General features: G+C 44.4%; 1 protein-coding gene across 2 annotated transcripts in view; it reads right to left on the bottom strand.

Moving 5' to 3' along the window:
- Window positions 1-6,591, bottom strand: part of LOC124034150 (substance-P receptor-like) — a 36,826-nt gene extending 30,235 nt beyond the window's left edge. For both annotated transcript variants that reach the window (XM_046346927.1, XM_046346928.1), the window contains exon 1: window positions 5,846-6,591. In XM_046346927.1, the coding sequence (XP_046202883.1) occupies window positions 5,846-6,255 (410 nt within the window). In that variant the 5' untranslated portion in view covers window positions 6,256-6,591. The remainder of the gene's footprint in view (window positions 1-5,845) is intronic.
- Window positions 6,592-20,840: the final 14,249 nt, after the last annotated feature.

The following is a 20,840-nucleotide window of genomic DNA, read 5'->3' as shown; positions in this document are numbered from 1 at the left end:
GGGTTCCAAATAGGTGGGGTTTACAGTATTGGGACTATACAGTGGTCAATTAAGCGGCATGGTCAATTAAGCATAGATAAAGTCATTGAAATTATTTCAAATAGTATTTGTACCCAGGTCTGACGGGTGAGAGAGGTAATGCTGATTGATAGAGAAGATTTATATTCCTGCCAGAGACATATATATATATATATAGTGCCTTGCGAAAGTATTCGGCCCCCTTGAACTTTGCGACCTTTTGCCACATTTCAGGCTTCAAACATAAATATATAAAACTGTATTTTTTTGTGAAGAATCAACAACAAGTGGGACACAATCATGAAGTGGAACGACATTTATTGGATATTTCAAACTTTTTTAACAAATCAAAAACTGAAAAATTGGGCGTGCAAAATTATTCAGCCCCCTTAAGTTAATACTTTGTAGCGCCACCTTTTGCTGCGATTACAGCTGTAAGTCGCTTGGGGTATGTCTCTATCAGTTTTGCACATCGAGAGACTGAAAATTTTTCCCATTCCTCCTTGCAAAACAGCTCGAGCTCAGTGAGGTTGGATGGAGAGCATTTGTGAACAGCAGTTTTCAGTTCCACAGATTCTCGATTCGATTCAGGTCTGGACTTTGACTTGGCCATTCTAACACCTGGATATGTTTATTTTTTAACCATTCCATTGTAGATTTTGCTTTATGTTTTGGATCATTGTCTTGTTGGAAGACAAATCTCCGTCCCAGTCTCAGGTCTTTTGCAGACTCCATCAGGTTTTCTTCCAGAATGGTCCTGTATTTGGCTCCATCCATCTTTCCATCAATTTTAACCATCTTCTCTGTCCCTGCTGAAGAAAAGCAGGCCCAAACCATGATGCTGTGATGAGCTGTGTTGATTTTACGCCAAACATAACGTTTTGCATTGTTGCCAAAAAGTTCAATTTTGGTTTCATCTGACCAGAGCACTTTCTTCCACATGTTTGGTGTGTCTCCCAGGTGGCTTGTGGCAAACTTTAAACGACACTTTTTATGGATATCTTTAAGAAATGGCTTTCTTCTTGCCACTCTTCCATAAAGGCCAGATTTGTGCAATATACGCCTAATTGTTGTCCTATGGACAGAGTCTCCCACCTCAGCTGTAGATCTCTGCAGTTCATCCAGAGTGATCATGGGCCTCTTAGCTGCATCTCTGATCAGTCTTCTCCTTGTATGAGCTGAAAGTTTAGAGGGACGGCCAGGTCTTGGTAGATTTGTAGTGGTCTGATACTCCTTCCATTTCAATATTATCGCTTGCACAGTGCTCCTTGGGATGTTTAAAGCTTGGGAAATCTTTTTGTATCCAAATCCGGCTTTAAACTTCTTCACAACAGTATCTCGGACCTGCCTGGTGTGTTCCTTGTTCTTCATGATGCTCTCTGCGCGTATTTAACGGACCTCTGAGACTATCACAGTGCAGGTGCATTTATACGGAGACTTGATTACACACAGGTGGATTGTATTTATCATCATTAGTCATTTAGGTCAACATTGGATAATTCCGAGATCCTCACTGAACTTCTGGAGAGAGTTTGCTGCACTGAAAGTAAAGGGGCTGAATAATTTTGCACGCCCAATTTTTCAGTTTTTGATTTGTTAAAAAAGTTTGAAATATCCAATAAATGTCGTTCCACTTCATGATTGTGTCTCACTTGTTGTTGATTCTTCACAAAAAAATACAGTTTTATATCTTTATGTTTGAAGCCTGAAATGTGGCAAAAGGTCGCAAAGTTCAAGGGGGCCGAATACCTTCGCAAGGCACTGTATATGCAGCAGTCCAACGTTGCCAAGCATTGTGTGTGTGTGCGTTTGTTTGTGTGCCCTACCCTGCGTTCATTGCTCCAGCAGTCAGCACTTCCCGCTGGACACCAGCCATAGACAACCTAAATCTAATGCTACCCACAGCCCACATCCCACAGTCCACAACCCACAACCTAAACCACTGAAGACAGAGATTTGAAGCAATATATCCTTAATTATTATAATCCAATACACATACACTACCGTTCAAAAGTTTGGGGTCACTTAGAAATGTCCTTGTTTTGAAAGAAAGGCACATTTTTTGTCCATTAAAATAACATAAAATTGATCAGAAATACAGTGTAGACATTGTTAATGTTGTAAATGACTATTTTAGCTGGAAACTGCAGTTTTTTTAATGGAATATTTACATAGGCGTACAGAGGCCCATTATCAGCAACCATCACTCCTGTGTCCAATGGCAGATTGTGTTAGCTAATCCAAGTTGATCATTTTAAAAGGCTAATTGATCATTACAAAACACTTTTTCAATTATGTTTGCCCAGCTGAAAATTGGTGTTCTGATTAAAGAAGAAATAATACTGGCCTTCTCTAGACTAGTTGAGTATCTGGAGCATCAGCATTTGTTGGTTCAATTACAGGCTCAAAATAGTTAGATTTTTTTTTCTTTCTGAAACTCGTCAGTCTATTGTTGTTCTGAGAAATGAAGGCTATTCCATACGAGAAATTGCCAAGAAACTGAAGATCTCGTACAATGCTGTGTACTACTCCCTTCACAGAACAGCACAAATTGGCTCTAACCAGAATAGAAAGAGGAGTGGGAGGCCCCGGTGCACAACTGAGCAAGAGGACAATTACATTTGAGTGTCTAGTTTGAGAAACAGATGCCTTACAAGTCCCCAACTGGCAGCTTTATTAAATAGTACCTGCAAAACACCCGTCTCAATGTCAACAGTGAAGAGGCGACTCCGGGATGCTAGCTTTCTTATAGAACATTTGTGGGTAGAACTGAAAAAGTGCGTGCGAGCAAGGAGACCTACAAACCTGACTCAGTTACACCAGCTCTGCCAGGAGGAATGGGCCAAAATTCACCCAACTTATTGTGGGAAGCTTGTGGAAGGCTACCTGAAACGTTTGACCCAAATTAAACAATATAAAGGCAATGCTACCAAATACTAATTGAGTGTATGTAAACGTCTGACCCACTGGGAATGTGATGAAAGAAATAAAAGCTGAAATAAATAATTCTCTCTACTATTATTCTGACATTTCACATTTTTTAAATATAGTGGTGATCCTAACTGACCTAAGACAGGGAACATTTACTAGGATTAAATGTCAGGAATTGTGAAAAACAGTTTAAATGTATTTGGCTAAGGTGTATGTAAACTTCCAACTTCAAGTGTATGTGTGTGTGTGTGTGCGCACGTGTGTTATGTGAGTGTGTCTCTGGACAGATCAGCTGTAGACCTACAGTAAATATAGGCTTTATTTATCAACTCTGTATTGGCGTGTGTGACTGTGTGTGTGCAGTTCTCTTATAGGTGAAAGGTGGGAGACGGGGTATGATGGCCTAACATGACACAGTGCAAATAAATCCAAAGTGAATAGACGGTGTGCTAGAGTCTGGTCTGGATATAGCGCTGCCGTGTTGACCCCAGACTAAATACGTTTGACCCCCAACAGTGGGGGTTCATTTCCCGCATACTCCATACATCTCTTTCTTCACAGCCCTCTAACTCTCTCTTTTATTCCTTCACAACTAAATACAGAATTTTGTTCTGCTTTTTTATAAAAATCAATCAGATGAAGATAGGAGAGAAATATACAGAGATTGGCTGAATCACTGTGACATCCCCTGAGAGTCAGGAGGAAATTAGAGAAAATTGAATGAACAAAAACAGACACAGTAGTTTTGCTGCCACAGCTGGGAGAGAACGGCATGGCTGCATTAAGATGCTCTGCACTGCAGCAGCACAACGCTGCCAAGTACACACACACATGCATACACACAGTGTCACACACATGCATGCTCTCTCTCTTTATCGCTCTGTCTCTCTCACACACACACACACACACACACACATACCACACATACACACACACACATACACATAGCGTCACCCCACACGCACACACACAAACACACACAAATACATTGACACGAGGAGGGGGGGGTGACAGAGTCACTACAGGCTTGGTTTTGCATCTGCCTTGCTGTGAATATGTGTACAGCATAGCATGGGAGTGACATGGAGGTGATGCCTCAAAGCAGCAGATGCTGGAACTATGAGAGAGGGAATTAAGTGGAGACGCTCACCACAATCACCTGGCACGTAGCACACTCTACTGCTTTTCTATGGGGCATTAGAGAGACATTTCCCATACAAGGCGAATACATGGAAAGACGCATCATTTGATCTATATATATCATTTGATCTATCTGTTGATTGTGGTGTTTTTCCTCCATATGTTACACATTAGAGTCTCTGCGCCATGATTATTTTGCTCCCTCTGTTTACTGGAAATGTAGAATAAAAATGATAGACCTTACCAATTACATCTTGCGTACACAATCATGAGGAGACAGGATTCATTAGGCAGGTTTATAAGAGTGGTTAGATAATGGTGAATGGAGAGATGACTAGAAGCTTAACCCGTTGATAAGTATGGGGTTGAATCAGATCAGTATGTGTTGTTTGAAGTATGTCTTTTAGCGCCTCACATGATGCCTGTTCTCCCTGCTCTCCCTGCTCTCCCTGCTCTCCCTACTCCAGGTCATCTCAAGGGTAATTACATTTCAAAACAATGCAAAGGTCAAGTACATGGAGACTCTGCTGGGAGAAAAGCAGAGCTATGCATGCATTACAGGATATTACCTCTGGAATACCAAGTCAGGGGGTAAGAGGAGAAATCAGACAGCAGCTTTCACATGAGAATGGCTTTATCTCACTAACAGAAACAGAGGTTAATAAGAATAGCATTGTGGGGGTGAGTCTGCTTAAAACAACAGCCTGGATATAAACACAAGAGTGAGGTCACACACACGCACGCACGCACGCACGCACACACACACACACACACACACACACACACACACACACACACACACACACACACACACACACACACACACACACACACACACACACACACACACACACACACACACACACACACACACACACACACACACACACACACACACACACACACACACACACACACACACGTTATTGATTGATTGGTTTGATGGTGGAGCAGCAACAGCAGCATCACCCCAGAACCAATTAAGTTGAATGAATGCATTGGCTATATAACATGTCTATGTAGCCTTGGTAGAAATGTTCTTATCTTAAATGGGCAATCTGCAGTTCAAAGAACAACAAATTGGGCGCCCAGCCAGTGTTTTGGTGAACAGCTGAGGGATAGGGCTGGAGGAATGTAACCACTCTTAAATTCATAGACAGACCTATGGATTCAAGGACTGACCATTGACGATATCAACATTAGGGTAAAGTTTTAACAATGTTTTGAGGCTATACAATGTTTGTTTACAACTACATTGTTTACAAACAACGAAGTTAAACAAACATATATTTTGACAGTAAGCGACAGTAAGCGATATTCTTCAAGAATCAATGGGTATATATAAGGAAAAAATGGATCTATCATTTGCTGATTGCCGCTTTGAACCTGTACACTTAAAATCTACACGGACACAGCCAGAAGAGGACTGGCCACCCCTCAAAGTCTGGTTCCTCTCTAGGTTTCTTCCTAGGTTCCTGCCTTTCTAGTGAGTTTTCCCTTGCCACTGTGGCCATACATCTGCATTGCTTGCTCTCTGGGGGTTTAGGTTGGGTTTCTGTATAAGCACTCTGTGACATCTGCTGATGGTAAAATGACTATAAATAAATGTGATTGAATTTTAATTTAATTTCATTCATTTATTACAAATACATTTGTGACAGGATCCAATTGCATTATTGTTCTGTTTGCTTATTGTGACCACAGACAAACATTCTAGCCTATATCCATTGAAACTTCCACCCAAAACTGAACTCACCTGTCCACCGCTATCGCAGTCATAGAGTAGATACTAGCGAAGACAGCAGCGACGGGGAAGAAGTTGTGAAAGCGACAGTACATCAGCCCGAAGTACCACTCATTGTGGACGGAATAGACGAAGTTGATAACGGTGTTGAAGGCTGACATAGACGCCTCTGCAAACGCCAGGTTCAACAGAAAATAGTTGGTCACAGTTCTCATTCGTTTATGCGCCATAATGATCCATATTACTACGACGTTCCCCACCAGAGACACAGTAACCATGCAACTGTAGGCGAAAGCCCATAGAACAATTCTCCAAACTGGTTGCACAAACTGGTTTCCGTCTAGATCAGTTCCATTGAGCCCTGAAGCGTTGGTCCAATTGCTTAGCAATGGCAAATCAGTCGTGGTGAACAAGGGATCCATTTTTTAACAATTTTTTTGTGACAAAAATAATGTTGGTCCATGCAATACCTATGACATGTACACTCAACCACTAACACCTGATTGAGTAAATGGTTAGAGATAATCTTGGTGTGTGTTGATGTCTTTCAATTTAAACTTTCTTCATCATTGCCATTCTTCTGATTCATTTGGCACAGCTAAATTAGAATGGTAAAACAATGGAATGATCACTGAAGGCGCAGCTCACACACAGAAAATTGAGAATTGTCGAAGTTATTAAAAATTGAATTTGGATAATACGATGAATATGTATTTAAGTTGACTCCACTCCGTGTGAAATTGAGATGGTCCTTGGTGTGTGGCTCTTCTCCACCGCAGCAAAAAGACATGGGGAACAGCGTCCTCGTCTCCAGCGCTGTACTCTGTACTCCGTACCCTATACCCTATACTCTTGGCTCAGAGAGGTGCTCTCTCTCTCTCTCCTCTCACACAATCGACGTGCGCCAACGGGAGCGCAGCCAAGAGCGCGCATACGCGAATATCATAGATGTTCTTCAATAGTGTGTGGTAACTTGAAACGTCCATGGACTGGACAACTTGTTCAGCAAGACCAGCATACTTAAAGTAATTAATGATTGTGCAAATGTAGACAATAGAGAAGTATTTAGCCGACGAATAAAATGACTGGTCGGTTTCTTCTATAGCAGATAAGGACTCCTGTAGTGAATGGTGGGTGTATTTCAATGGTGTAATTTATTATAGGCTCTTTACCTAACCATTTCCAATAGCTCACATTTTCTGACAGCATTCCACAAACATTCTACAGTTGAATTCGGAAGTTTACATACACTTAGGTTGGAGTCATTAAAACTTGTTTTTCAACCACTCCACAAATTTATTGTTAACAAACTATAGTTTTGTCAAGTCAGCTACTTTGTGCATGACACAAGTCATTTTCCAGCAATTGTATACAGACAGATTATTTCACTTAGAATTCACTGTATCACAATTCCAGTGGGTCAGAAATGTACATACACTAAGTTGACTGTGCCTTTAAACAGCTTGGAAAATTCCAGAAAATGATGTCATTGCTTTAGAAGCTTCTGATAGGCTAATTGACATAATTTGAGTCAATTGGAGGTTTACCTGTGGATGTATTTCAAGGCCTACCTTCAAACTCGGTGCCTCTTTGCTTGACATCATGGGAAAATCAAAAGAAATCAGCCAAGACCTCAGAAAAAAATTGGAGACCTTCACAAGTCTGGTTCATTCTTGGGAGCAATTTCCAAACGCATGAAGGTACCACATTCATCTGTACAAACAATAGTACACAAGTATAAACACTATGGGACCACGCAGCTGTCATACCGCTCAGGAAAGAGATGTGTTCTGTCTCCTAGAGATGAACGTAATTTGGTGCGAAAAGTGAAAAGTGCAAATCAATCCCAGAACAATGGCAAAGGACCTTGTGAAGATGCTGGAGGAAACGGGTACAAAAGTATCTATATCCACAGTAAAACGAGTCCTATATCGACATAACTTGAAAGGCCGCTCAGCAAGGAAGAAGCCACTGCTCCAAAACTGCCATAAAAAGCCAGACTACGGTTTGCAACTGCACATGGGGACAAAGATGGTACTTTTTGGAGAAATGTCCTTTGGTCTGATGAAACAAAAATAGAACAGTTTGGCCATAATGACCATCGTTGTGTTTGGAGGAAAAGGGGGAGGCTTGCAAGCCGATGAACCCCATCCCAACCGTGAAGCACAGGGGCGGCAGCATCATGTTGTGGGGGTGACAAAAATGGCAAGGGGAAATGCAGTTTAGAGAGAGACTAAAATGATTGTTGCTCTGTTTTCCGCAGTTTCCCCCAAATTGGTGTAAAAGCTTAAAATATTTGTATACTGAGGTGGACACATTTGTGAAAGGATACATTTGGGTCGTTTTAGAGGCCTCTGGAAAATGACATGATGGGCTTCTGTATCATAAGCCATAAAGGGATATGTCAAAGTAAAACATGAATTTCCTAAGAATTGAAAGACAGCATGGGATAGACAATTTAACAAGAAGTTGTATTACTCTCTTTGATCCTTATCACAACTGACTGTCTGCTACATGTTTCTGCTCACTGTCCCCATCTAGTGGTACTTTCTGCCACAGCCACCTACTGCTCTGTGGTGAACTCTGCGCTATAATGGTCATAGCTAAATATCGAATGAATGTTGTAGCCAAGGAATAGGGGACGGATGGAGAGAGAGAGAGAAAGAGAGAGACTACTGAATGCAAGACTGCTGAATATAGACTGTCAGGGACACATTATTGAGTGTTAGCGAGAGTAGCTATAGGAGAAAAGGGAGGAAGCCCTTGTCTGGTGCCGAACTGGACATTTGTATTCCTTTCGCAGTGTCTATGTGGCTGACAGGAGAGATCATATTATGTGCTTGCCACAGGCAGGGTTGGGTTGGTTCATTTTCTAAATGTAATCCGGTACAGTTACTAGTTACCTGCCGAAAGTTATAATCAGTAGTGCAACTTTTGGATTACCCAAACTCAGTAACTTAATCTGATTACTTTCAGTAACTTTTGGATTACTTCCACTTTAAGATGCATTAGAAAAATACAAAAAGGATCCATCGCATTTGGTGTGTCATCATAGTGGTCTCTGAGTTGATGTCATTGAGAAAACAGAAAGGTGTCAATGTATTTTTTTTTCACAAACATCCTTTCTGAATTTAAAAGTAATCAAAGAAGTAATCAACATTTTTTTCAAGTATCTTTAATCTGATTACAATACTGTTCCAGGTAACGTAACTGGCTACAGGTGAAGTTTTTTTTGTAATCAGATTACATGTAACCGATTACATGTAAAAGCTGAAAAATGAGAGGTTGCAGTAGGATTTGCAAATGACTCTTTTCGCTGTTTACATCTCTCCTTTGTGTTCCAGTAGATAAATTGAAGCCACAGTGCCCTTTGGTAACAAGACAGCCAGATATCGTTTGGATAACTAATGTTGGGTGGCAGAAGTAGAGGCTTGGATGCCATCTTGCTGGTCTCATTTTTGCTCCATCAGTGAGTGTTTTCGGGATGACACCCAGGCTTTTGGACTGAAGGCCAAGAGTTGGTCATGCAATATTTCACCACTGTCTGCCATACCAGGATAGTTCTCCCAATAGCTCAGTGCTGCCTTGGCCAGAGCCGTACCTCTCAGCAAAGGAAGAAAGGAACGTTGTTGTTTGCCAATGTTGGTGGCCACTTAATGATCTGTGCCAAGAGCTGACAAAGTCAACCGTCAGCATCTGATACACTTCCATTATCTTTTATGTTCAATAGTTTAGTGTCATGACTCATACGGCAATATGTTATTCTCAGAGGCACCTGCATTTTCCTGGATGCCGAAACAAAAAAGATCAGCTTGTCACAGTAGCATGCCATGTTATTAGACATTTTCCGTGCTCTGTGTATTGAGATTAAATGTGTTGGGATGTTCTGTGCCAGGGAGTATTTTCTGACTGAAAATTAAGTATGAGTGCTGCCCTTTGCAGAGCTAATATTGACAGTAATTCACAGTTCAACATGTCAATTGTGAACAACTTGCTTCTACATTTTTGTAATTCTCAGTGGAGTTGCCTATACCGCTGGTAGTAGGGATTTACTAGAGGTATTTATTGGCTCTTAAACCATGGATAAATGGCTTTTTTCATGTCTGTGTTGCTGGTTTGATACCATGGACAAATCACTTTGTAGCGTATTTGTGTTATCGTGTTATCGTATTACAGATTGCCTTGCTAGCGATTAAAAGGTGTGAAAAGTCTTGATGGATCTTTTCATTTGAAATTGAAGGTAAAGGAGGCTCTGGTCTCTATTGCGTCAAAGACAATGCAACCTGGAAGAGAGGGGGCGGGGGGAGGAAGAGAGTGAGAGAGAGAGGAAGAGAGAGAGAGAGAGAGAGAGAGAGAGAGAGAGAGAGAGAGAGAGAGAGAGAGAGAGAGAGAGAGAGAGAGAGAGAGAGAAAGAGATACTATTTATTTACTGTCAGAGAGAGCAGCCTATCAGGTATCAAGACAAGACCCAGACCATGTTGAAGTAACAATGTTTATTACAGCGACAGGGGCAAAGATACAGGACGGCAGGCAGCCAGCGTGGTCAGGCAGGTGGGTACAGGGTCAGGGCAGGCAAGGGTGAAAAACCAGGAGGACAAGAAAAGAGAGACTGGGGAAAAGCAGGCGCTGACACAAAACCGCTGGTTGGCTTAACAAACTGGCAACAGACAGGCAGAGAACACAGGCATAAATACACAGGGGATAATGGGGGAGATGGGCGACACCTGGAGGGGGGGTGGAGACAATCACAAAGACAGGTGAAACAGATCAGGGTGTGACGCAGCCAGGAAGTAAGGGAGGAAGCACAGTGTCAATGTGGCTGACAGGAGAGGTCATATTACCTAAGGGAAATGTGCATAAAAGCTGGAACAGATGCACACCACGAATAAAGATGGCAGGAATAATAAATACATCTGACAAAAGAGTCACAATCATTACAAACCACCTGTGAACATCAGGCTGACCCTGACTGAGGATAGTCCAGGTATACAACCACTACATTAAAGTAGTTTCATCAACAACAGCTTTTGATCTATCATCCACTTTATGAGGGAGAACCGGTAATTAACCAGGTCAGGCCCAGAGATATATTGTTCTGTGTCATTTTCTGTGTCTGAGTGCATCATAATATAATAAAGTATATGCAATTTAGCTGATGCTTTTATCCAAAGCGACTTACAGTCAGTCATGCATTCATACTATTTTTTGTGTGGCCCCAGCATTACTCAAACCCATGACCCTGGTGTTACAAGCGCCATATTCTACCAACTGAGCCACAAAGGACAAATAAATGTTTTGCATATTATTAAATATATATATATTTTATTTTCTATTTCTCCTTAATTTAACCAGGTAGGCTAGTTGAGAACAAGTTCTCATTTACAACTGTGACCTGGCCAAGATAATGCAAAGCAGTGCAACACAAACAACAACACAGAGTTACACATGGAATAAACAAATATACAGTAAATAATACAATAGAGAAAAAGTCTATATACAGTGTGTGCAAATGAGGTATGATAAGGGAGGTAAGCAATAAATAGGCCATAGTGGCGAAATAATTACAATTGAGCAATTAAACACTTGGGTGATAGATGTGCAAAAGATGAATGTGCAAATAGAGATACTGGGGGGCAAAGGAGCAACAAATAAAAAATAACATTATGGGGATGAGGAAGTTGGATGGGCTATTTACAAATGGGCTATGTACAGGTGCAGTGATCTGTGAGCTGCTCTGACAGCTGGTGCTTAAAGTTAGTGAGGGAGATATGGGTCTCCAGCTTTAGTGATTTTTGCAATTCGTTCCAGCAGAGAACTGGCAGCAGAGAACTGGAAAGAAAGGCGGCCAAAGTAGGAATTGGCTTTGGGGGTGACCAGTAAAATATACCTGCTGGAGCACGTGTTATGGGTAGTTGCTGCTATGGTGACCAGTGAGCTGAGATAAGGCGGGGCTTTACTTAGCAAATACTTATAGATGACCTGGAGCCAGTGGGTTTAGCAACGAATATTAAGCAAGGGCCAGCCAATGAGAGCATACAGGTCGCAGTGGTGGGCTGTATATGGGGCTTTGGTGACAAAACGGATGGCACTGTGATAGACTGCATCTAATTTGCTGAGTAGAGTGTCGGAGGCTATTTTGTAAATGACATCGCTGAAGTCAAGGATCGGCAGGATAGTCAGTTTTACGAGGGCATATTGAAGCAGCATGAGTGAAGGATGCTTTGAGGTGAAATAGGAAGCCGATTCTAGATTTAATTTTAGATTGGAGATGCTTAATGTGAGTCTGGAGGGAGAGTTTACAGTCTAACCAGACACCTAGGTATTTGTAGTTGTCCACATATTCTAAGTCAGAACAGTCCAAAGTAGTGATACTGTACGGGCGGGTAGGTGAAGGCAGCGATCGGTTGAAGAGCATGCATTTAGTTTTATTTGCATTTAAGAGCAGTTGGAGGCCACGGAAGGTGAGTTGTATGGCATTGAAGCTCATCTGGAGGTTAGTTAACACAGTGTCCAAAGAAGGGCCAGAAGTACACAGAATGGTGTCGTCTGCGTAGAGGTGGATCAGAGAATCACCAGCAGCAAGAGCGACATCATTGATGTATACAGAGAAAAGAGTCATCCCGAGAATTGAACCCTGTGGCACCCCCATAGAGACTGCCAGAGGTCTGGACAACAGGCCCTCCGATTTGACACACTGATCTCTGTCTGAGAAGTAGTTGGTGAACAAGGCGAGGCAGTCATTTGAGAAACCAAGGCTGTTGAGTCTGCCAATAAAACTGTGGTGATTGACAGAGTCGAAAGCTTTGGCCAGGTTGATGAATACAGCTGCACAGTATTGTCTTTTATTGATGGTGGTTATGATACCATTTACGACCTTGAGCGTGGCTGAGGTGCACCCATGACCAGCTCGGAAACCAGATTGCATAGCGGAGAAGGTACGGTGGGATTCTAAATGGTCAATGATCTGTTTGTTAACTTGGCTATCGAAGACCTTAGAAAGGCAGGGTAGGATAGATATAGGTCTGTAGCAGTTTGGGTCTAGAGTGTCTCCCCCTTTGAAGAGGGGGATGACCGCGGCAGCTTTCCGATCTTTGGGGATCTCAGACGATACGAACGAGAGATTGAACAGGCTAGTAATAGGGATTGCAACAATTTTGGCTGATAAGATTCAGATTGTCTAGCCATGCTGATTTGTAGGGGTCCAGATTTTGCAGCTCTTTCAGAACATCAGCTATCTGGATTTGGGTGAAGGAGAAATGGGGGAGACTTGGGCAAGTTTCTGTGGGGGGTGCAGGTGTGTTGACCAGGGTAGAGGTGGCCAGGTGGAAAGCATGGCCAGACGTAGAAAAATGCTTATTGAGATTCTCAATTATTGTGGATTTATCGGAGGTGACAGTGTTTCCTAGCCTCAGTGCAGTGGGCAGCTGGGAGGAAGTGCTCTTATTCTCCATGGACTTTACAGTGTCCCAGAACCTTTTGGAGTTTGTGCTGCAGGATGGAAATTTCTGTTTGAAAAAGCTAGCCTTTAATTTCCTAACTGCCTGTGTATATTGGTTCCTAACTTCCCTGAAAAGTTGCAAATTGCGGGGGGCTATTTAATGCTAATGCCGTATGCCACAGGATGTTTTTGTGCTGGTCAAGGGAAGTCAGGTCTGGAGTGAACCACGGGTTATATCTGTTCCTGGTTCTACATTTTTTGAATGGATCATGGTTATTTAAGAATGTGAGGAAAGCCCTTTTAAAGAATAACCAGGCATCTTCTACTGATTGAATGAGGTCAATATCCTTCCAGGATACCAGTTTGGTCAATTAGGAAGGCCTGCTAGCAGAGGGGTTTTAGGGAGTGTTTGACAGTGTTGAGGGGTGGTCGTTTGACCGCAGACCCATTACGGATACAAGCAATGAGGCAGTGATCGCTTAGATCCTGGTTGAAGACAGCAGAGGTGTAATTGGAGGGCAGGTAGGTTAGGATGATACCTATGAGGGTGCCTGTGTTTACGGATTTGGGGTTGTGCCTGGTAGGTTCATTGATAATTTTGTGAGATTGAGGGTATCTAGTTTAGATTGTAGGATGGCCGGGGTGTTAAGCATGTCCCAGCTTAGGTCACCTAACAGCACAAGCTCTGAAGATAGATGGGGGGGGTAATCAATTCACATATGGTGTCCAGGGCACAGCTGGGGGCAGAAGGTGGTCTATAGCAAGCGGCAACGGTGAGAGATGTTGGTGTTTCTGGAAAGGTGGATTTTAAGACTGCTGAACAGCTAATCAAATGGCAACCCGGACTATTTGAATTGAGCCCCCCCCCCCCCTATTTTTTATGCTGCTGCATCTCGCTGCTTATTATCCATGCATAGTCACTTTACCCCTACCTACATGTACAGCACCAGTCAAAGGTTTGGACACACCTACTACATTTTAGAATAATTGAAAATACATCAAAACTGGTATAGAATGTATCTGGTATAGAATGTATAATGTAGCAGGTGAAAGAAGTAGAAGAATAACATTGTTAAGAGCAGTTAAGAAACAAGGCAGGAAGCTCAGCCAACAAGTGTGTAGTCAAAAAGTAATTATAGATTAAAATAAAACAACTATTCAGCATGTGAACCTATTCAACCTTCAACTATATTCAACCTGCGAAGACTTGTCAGCTCCATAATTGACTTGCCTATTCTTCAAACTCAATTTGAATCCTGAAAGGAATCAGTATGAGCATTTGGAAAAGTAAAAAGCTAAGTGAGACACCGACAGGTTAGATTCCTCATAGATATTCAGCTCTCTTGTTTCATCATGGTCAGGCCTATACAGCACAATCAGAGGCAAACCTCCATAGCCTGCAATCAGCTCCAAATTCCTCCATTCCATGCACCAACTACCACCCAAATCATGGTAAGAATAATATCTACCCTGAGGGAAAGCGCAAGTGTGCATCCCAAATTGCACTCTATTCCCTTTACTCAGGGCTCTGGTCAAAAGTAGTGCACTATATAGCATTAGGGAATAGGATGCCACAAGACAGGATATCCTATTTCTACAACGAGCCCATTTATCTCAGTTGATAACTTGACTCCTTTCTCAAGCCACTACCTCTCAATACAGGGGGAAATGAATTATGAATATCAGTGAATATTCAAATAAATAAATGGGAACTGGGTTTGGTGGTCAGCACTTGTATCTCAGAGGAGATAAATCCCTCTAGAGTCAAATTACTTATATATACTTAAAAAAAACAAAAGAACATTGAATTCGCTATTAGCCCATAGAAACGCAGTGTCTGTCCTATATCTGAGAGATATAAGAAAGCTAAGGATGGTTTATTATTTGTTCATTTGTTTTTACCGGGGAATGACCTGTATACGTTTGACATGGAAATGCCCTATTCACTTCCATACATTTCTCATCCCAGTACTGGATTACCTTCAGATAAGTCTTGTGAGACTTGTGGGCGTAGTAGAGTAAAACAACAAACATGGATTGTGTGTTATGCAGGTGAATGAGGACCCAAAAGCGACTTGGCGAAAACAGAGTTTTTAATCCAGTAAAGATACTTTACAAAACAAAAGGCATAATACTACTCGTAATGACGAGAACAGACTGGAGACTTGATCAAGAACTGCAGGTTGCCTCGGGAAGGCACTTGAACCTAGCAGACTCAGACACCTGCTCACCACGCAGCATCTGAGGGAAACACGACACGACAGGGCAATACATAGACACAGCACGGTGAATTATAGACAAGGATCCGACAGGGCAGGAACGGAAAACAAGGAGAGAAATAGGGACTCTAATCAGGGAAAAGGATCGGGAACAGGTGTGGGAAGACTAAATGATTGATTAGGGGAATAGGAACAGCTGGGAGCAGGAACGGAACGATAGAGAGAAGAGAGAGCGAGAGAGTGAGAGAGGGAGGGGGAGAGAGAGAGATAGAAAGAGGGAAAGAACCTAATAAGACCAGCAGAGGGAAACGAATAGAAGGGGAAGCACAGGGACAAGACATGATAATCAATGACAAAACATGACAGTACCCCCCCACTCACCGAGCGCCTCCTGGCGCACTCGAGGAGGAACCCTGGCGGCAACGGAGGAAATCATCAATAAGCGAACGGTCCAGCACGTCCCGAGACGGAACCCAACTCCTCTCCTCAGGACCGTAACTCTCCCAATCCACTAAGTATTGGTGACCCCGTCCCCGAGAACGCATGTCCATGATCTTACGTACCTTGTAAATAGGTGCGCTCTCGACAAGGACGGGAGGGGGAGGGAAGACGAACGGGGGTGCGAAGAAAGGGCTTGACACAGGAGACATGGAAGACAGGATGGACGCGACGAAGATGTCGCGGAAGAAGCAGTCGCACAGCGACAGGATTGACGACCTGGGAGACACGGAACGGACCAATGAACCGCGGAGTCAACTTACGAGAAGCTGTCGTAAGAGGAAGGTTGCGAGTGGAAAGCCACACTCTCTGGCCGCAACAATACCTTGGACTCTTAATCCTGCGTTTATTGGCGGCTCTCACAGTCTGTGCCCTGTAACGGCAAAGTGCAGACCTCACCCTCCTCCAGGTGCGCTCACAACGTTGGACAAACGCTTGAGCGGAGGGAACGCTGGACTCGGCAAGCTGGGATGAGAACAGAGGAGGCTGGTAACCCAGACTACTCTGAAACGGAGATAACCCGGTAGCAGACGAAGGAAGCGAGTTGTGAGCGTATTCTGCCCAGGGGAGCTGTTCTGCCCAAGACGCAGGGTTTCTGAAAGAAAGGCTGCGTAGTATGCGACCAATCGTCTGATTGGCCCTCTCTGCTTGACCGTTAGACTGGGGATGAAACCCGGAAGAGAGACTGATGGACGCACCAATCAAACGACAGAACTCCCTCCAAAACTGTGACGTGAATTGCGGGCCTCTGTCTGAAACGGCGTCTAACGGGAGGCCATGAATTCTGAACACATTCTCGATGATGATTTGTGCCGTCTCCTTAGCGGAAGGAAGTTTAGCGAGGGGAATGAAATGTGCCGCCTTAGAGAACCTATCGACAACCGTAAGAATCACAGTCTTCCCCGCAGACAAAGGCAGACCGGTAATGAAGTCTAGGGCGATGTGAGACCATGGTCGAGAAGGAATGGGGAGCGGTCTGAGACGACCGGCAGGAGGAGAGTTACCCGACTTAGTCTGCGCGCAGTCCGAACAAGCAGCCACGAAACGGCGCGTGTCACGCTCCTGAGTCGGCCACCAAAAGCGCTGGCGAATAGACGCAAGAGTGCCTCGAACACCGGGATGACCAGCTAACTTGGCAGAGTGAGCCCACTGAAGAACAGCCAGACGAGTGGAAACAGGAACGAAAAGGAGGTTACTAGGACAAGCGCGCGGCGACGCAGTGTGCGTGAGTGCTTGCTTAACCTGTCTTTCAATTCCCCAGACTGTCAACCCGACAACACGCCCATAAGGAAGAATCCCCTCGGGATCAGTAGAAGCCACAGAAGAACTAAACAGACGGGATAAGGCATCAGGCTTGGTGTTTTTGCTACCCGGACGGTAAGAAATCACAAACTCGAAACGAGCGAAAAACAACGCCCAACGAGCTTGACGGGCATTAAGTCGTTTGGCAGAACGGATGTACTCAAGGTTCTTATGGTCTGTCCAAACGACAAAAGGAACGGTCGCCCCTCCAACCACTGTCGCCATTCGCCTAGGGCTAAGCGGATGGCGAGCAGTTCACGGTTACCCACATCATAGTTGCGCTCAGATGGCGACAGGCGATGAGAAAAATAAGCGCAAGGATGAACCTTATCGTCAGACTGGAAGCGCTGGGATAGAATGGCTCCCACGCCTACCTCTGAAGCGTCAACCTCGACAATGAATTGTCTAGTGACGTCAGGAGTAACGAGGATAGGAGCGGACGTAAAACGTTCTTTTAGAAGATCAAAAGCTCCCTGGGCGGAACCGGACCACTTAAAACACGTCTTGACAGAAGTAAGAGCTGTGAGAGGGGCAGCAACTTGAACGAAATTACGAATGAAACGCCGATAGAAATTAGCGAAACCTAAAAAGCGCTGCAACTCGACACGTGACCTTGGAACGGGCCAATCACTGACAGCTTGGACCTTAGCGGAATCCATCTGAATGCCTTCAGCGGAAATAACGGAACCGAGAAAAGTAACGGAGGAGACATGAAAAGAGCACTTCTCAGCCTTTACGTAGAGACAATTCTCTAAAAGGCGCTGTAGAACACGTCGAACGTGCTGAACATGAATCTCGAGTGACGGTGAAAAAATCAGGATATCGTCAAGATAGACAAAAACAAAGATGTTCAGCATGTCTCTCAGAACATCATTAACTAATGCCTGAAAAACAGCTGGCGCATTGGCGAGACCAAACGGCAGAACCCGGTACTCAAAATGCCCTAACGGAGTGTTAAACGCCGTTTTCCACTCGTCCCCCTCCCTGATGCGCATGAGATGGTAAGCGTTACGAAGGTCCAACTTAGTAAAGCACCTGGCTCCCTGCAGAATCTCGAAGGCTGATGACATAAGGGGAAGCGGATAACGATTCTTAACCGTTATGTCATTCAGCCCTCGATAATCCACGCAGGGGCGCAGAGTACCGTCCTTCTTCTTAACAAAAAGAACCCCGCCCGGCCGGAGAGGAAGAAGGCACTATGGTACCGGCGTCAAGAGACACAGATAAATAATCCTCGAGAGCCTTACGTTCGGGAGCCGACAGAGAGTATAGTCTACCCCGAGGAGGAGTGGTCCCCGGAAGGAGATCAATACTACAATCATACGACCGGTGAGGAGGAAGGGAGTTGGCTCGGGACCGACTGAAGACCGTGCGCAGATCATGATATTCCTCCGGCACTCCTGTCAAATCGCCAGGTTCCTCCTGAGAAGTGGGGACAGAAGAAATGGGAGGGATGGCAGACATTAAACACTTCACATGACAAGAAACGTTCCAGGATAGGATAGAATTACTAGACCAATTAATAGAAGGATTATGACATACTAGCCAGGGATGACCCAAAACAACAGGTGTAAAAGGTGAACGAAAAATCAAAAAAGAAATAGTCTCACTGTGGTTACCAGATACTGTGAGAGTTAAAGGTAGTGTCTCAAATCTGATACTGGGAAGATGACTACCATCTAAGGCAAACATAGGCGTAGGCTTGTCTAACTGTCTGAAAGGAATGTCATGTTTCCGAGCCCATGCTTCGTCCATGAAACAACCCTCAGCCCCAGAGTCAATCAAGGCACTGCATGTAGCACCCGAACCGGTCCAGCGTAGATGGACCGACATAGTAGTACAGGATCTAGATGAAGAGACCTGAGTAGTAGCGCTCACCAGTAGCCCTCCGCTTACTGATGAGCTCTGGCCTTTACTGGACATGAATTGACAAAATGTCCATCAAATCCGCAATAGAGGCACAGGCGGTTGGTGATCCTCCGTTCCCTCTCCTTGGTCGAGATGCGAATACCTCCCAGCTGCATGGGCTCAGTCTCTGAGCCAGAGGAGGGAGATGGTTGCGATGCGGAGCAGGGAAACACCGTTGACGCGAGCTCTCTTCCACGAGCTTGGTGACGAAGATCTACCCGTCGTTCTATGCGGATGGCGAGAGCAATCAAAGAGTCCACACTGGAAGGAACCTCCCGAGAGAGAATCTCATCTTTGACCACTGCGTGAGTCCCTCCAGAAAACGAGCGAGCAGCGCCGGCTCGTTCCAGTCACTAGAGGCAGCAAGAGTGCGAAACTCTATAGAGTAATCCGTTATGGATCGATCACCTTGGCATAGGGAAGCCAGGGCCCTAGAAGCCTCCCTACCAAAAACTGAACGGTCAAAAACCCGAATCATCTCCTCTTTAAAGTTCTGGTAATTGTTAGAACAATCAGCCCTTGCCTCCCAGATAGCTGTGCCCCACTCTCGAGCCCGGCCAGTAAGGAGTGAAATGACGTAAGCAACCCGAGCTCTCTCGCTAGAGTATGTGTTGGGTTGGAGAGAGAACACAATATCACACTGGGTGAGAAAGGAGCGGCACTCCGTGGGCTGCCCGGAGTAGCAAGGTGGGTTATTAACCCTAGGTTCCGGAGGCTCGGCTGGCCAGGAAGTAACAGGTGGCACGAGACGAAGACTCTGGAACTGTCCAGAGAGGTCGGAAACCTGAGCGGCCAGGTTCTCCACGGCATGGCGAGCAGCAGACAATTCCTGCTCGTGTCTGCCGAGCATGGCTCCTTGGATCTCGACGGCAGTGTTACGAGCATCTGTAGTCGCTGGGTCCATTCCTTGGTCGGATCCTTCTGTTATGCAGGTGAATGAGGACCCAAAAGCGACTTGGCGAAAACAGAGTTTTTAATCCAGTAAAGATACTTTACAAAACAAAAGGCATAATACTACTCGTAATGACGAGAACAGACTGGAGACTTGATCAAGAACTGCAGGTTTCCTCGGGAAGGCACTTGAACCTAGCAGACTCAGACACCTGCTCACCACGCAGCATCTGAGGGAAACACGACACGACAGGGCAATACATAGACACAGCACGGTGAATTATAGACAAGGATCCGACAGGGCAGGAACGGAAAACAAGGAGAGAAATAGGGACTCTAATCAGGGAAAAGGATCGGGAACAGGTGTGGGAAGACTAAATGATTGATTAGGGGAATAGGAACAGCTGGGAGCAGGAACGGAACGATAGAGAGAAGAGAGAGCGAGAGAGTGAGAGAGGGAGGGGGAGAGAGAGGGATAGAAAGAGGGAAAGAACCTAATAAGACCAGCAGAGGGAAACGAATAGAAGGGGAAGCACAGGGACAAGACATGATAATCAATGACAAAACATGACATTGTGGTGGTCATACAGCCCAAACCATTTGAACTCTGAAGACATTTTCGTGAGAAGTCTGATTTTCAGGATGTCTCCTGGTCTGACAAACACTGTAGCTCTGTCACCTTCCACCCCAGATGTGGAAGGCCGACATGGCCGGTTACGGTGGATTGAGACGCAACCCATGCAAAAAAAAC

The sequence above is a fragment of the Oncorhynchus gorbuscha genome, linkage group LG04 (assembly GCF_021184085.1).
Source record: "Oncorhynchus gorbuscha isolate QuinsamMale2020 ecotype Even-year linkage group LG04, OgorEven_v1.0, whole genome shotgun sequence".
NCBI classification, from domain to species: Eukaryota; Metazoa; Chordata; class Actinopteri; order Salmoniformes; family Salmonidae; genus Oncorhynchus; species Oncorhynchus gorbuscha.
Note: the sequence above shows the minus strand (reverse complement) of the source record. Positions and strands in the feature narration are given on the sequence as shown.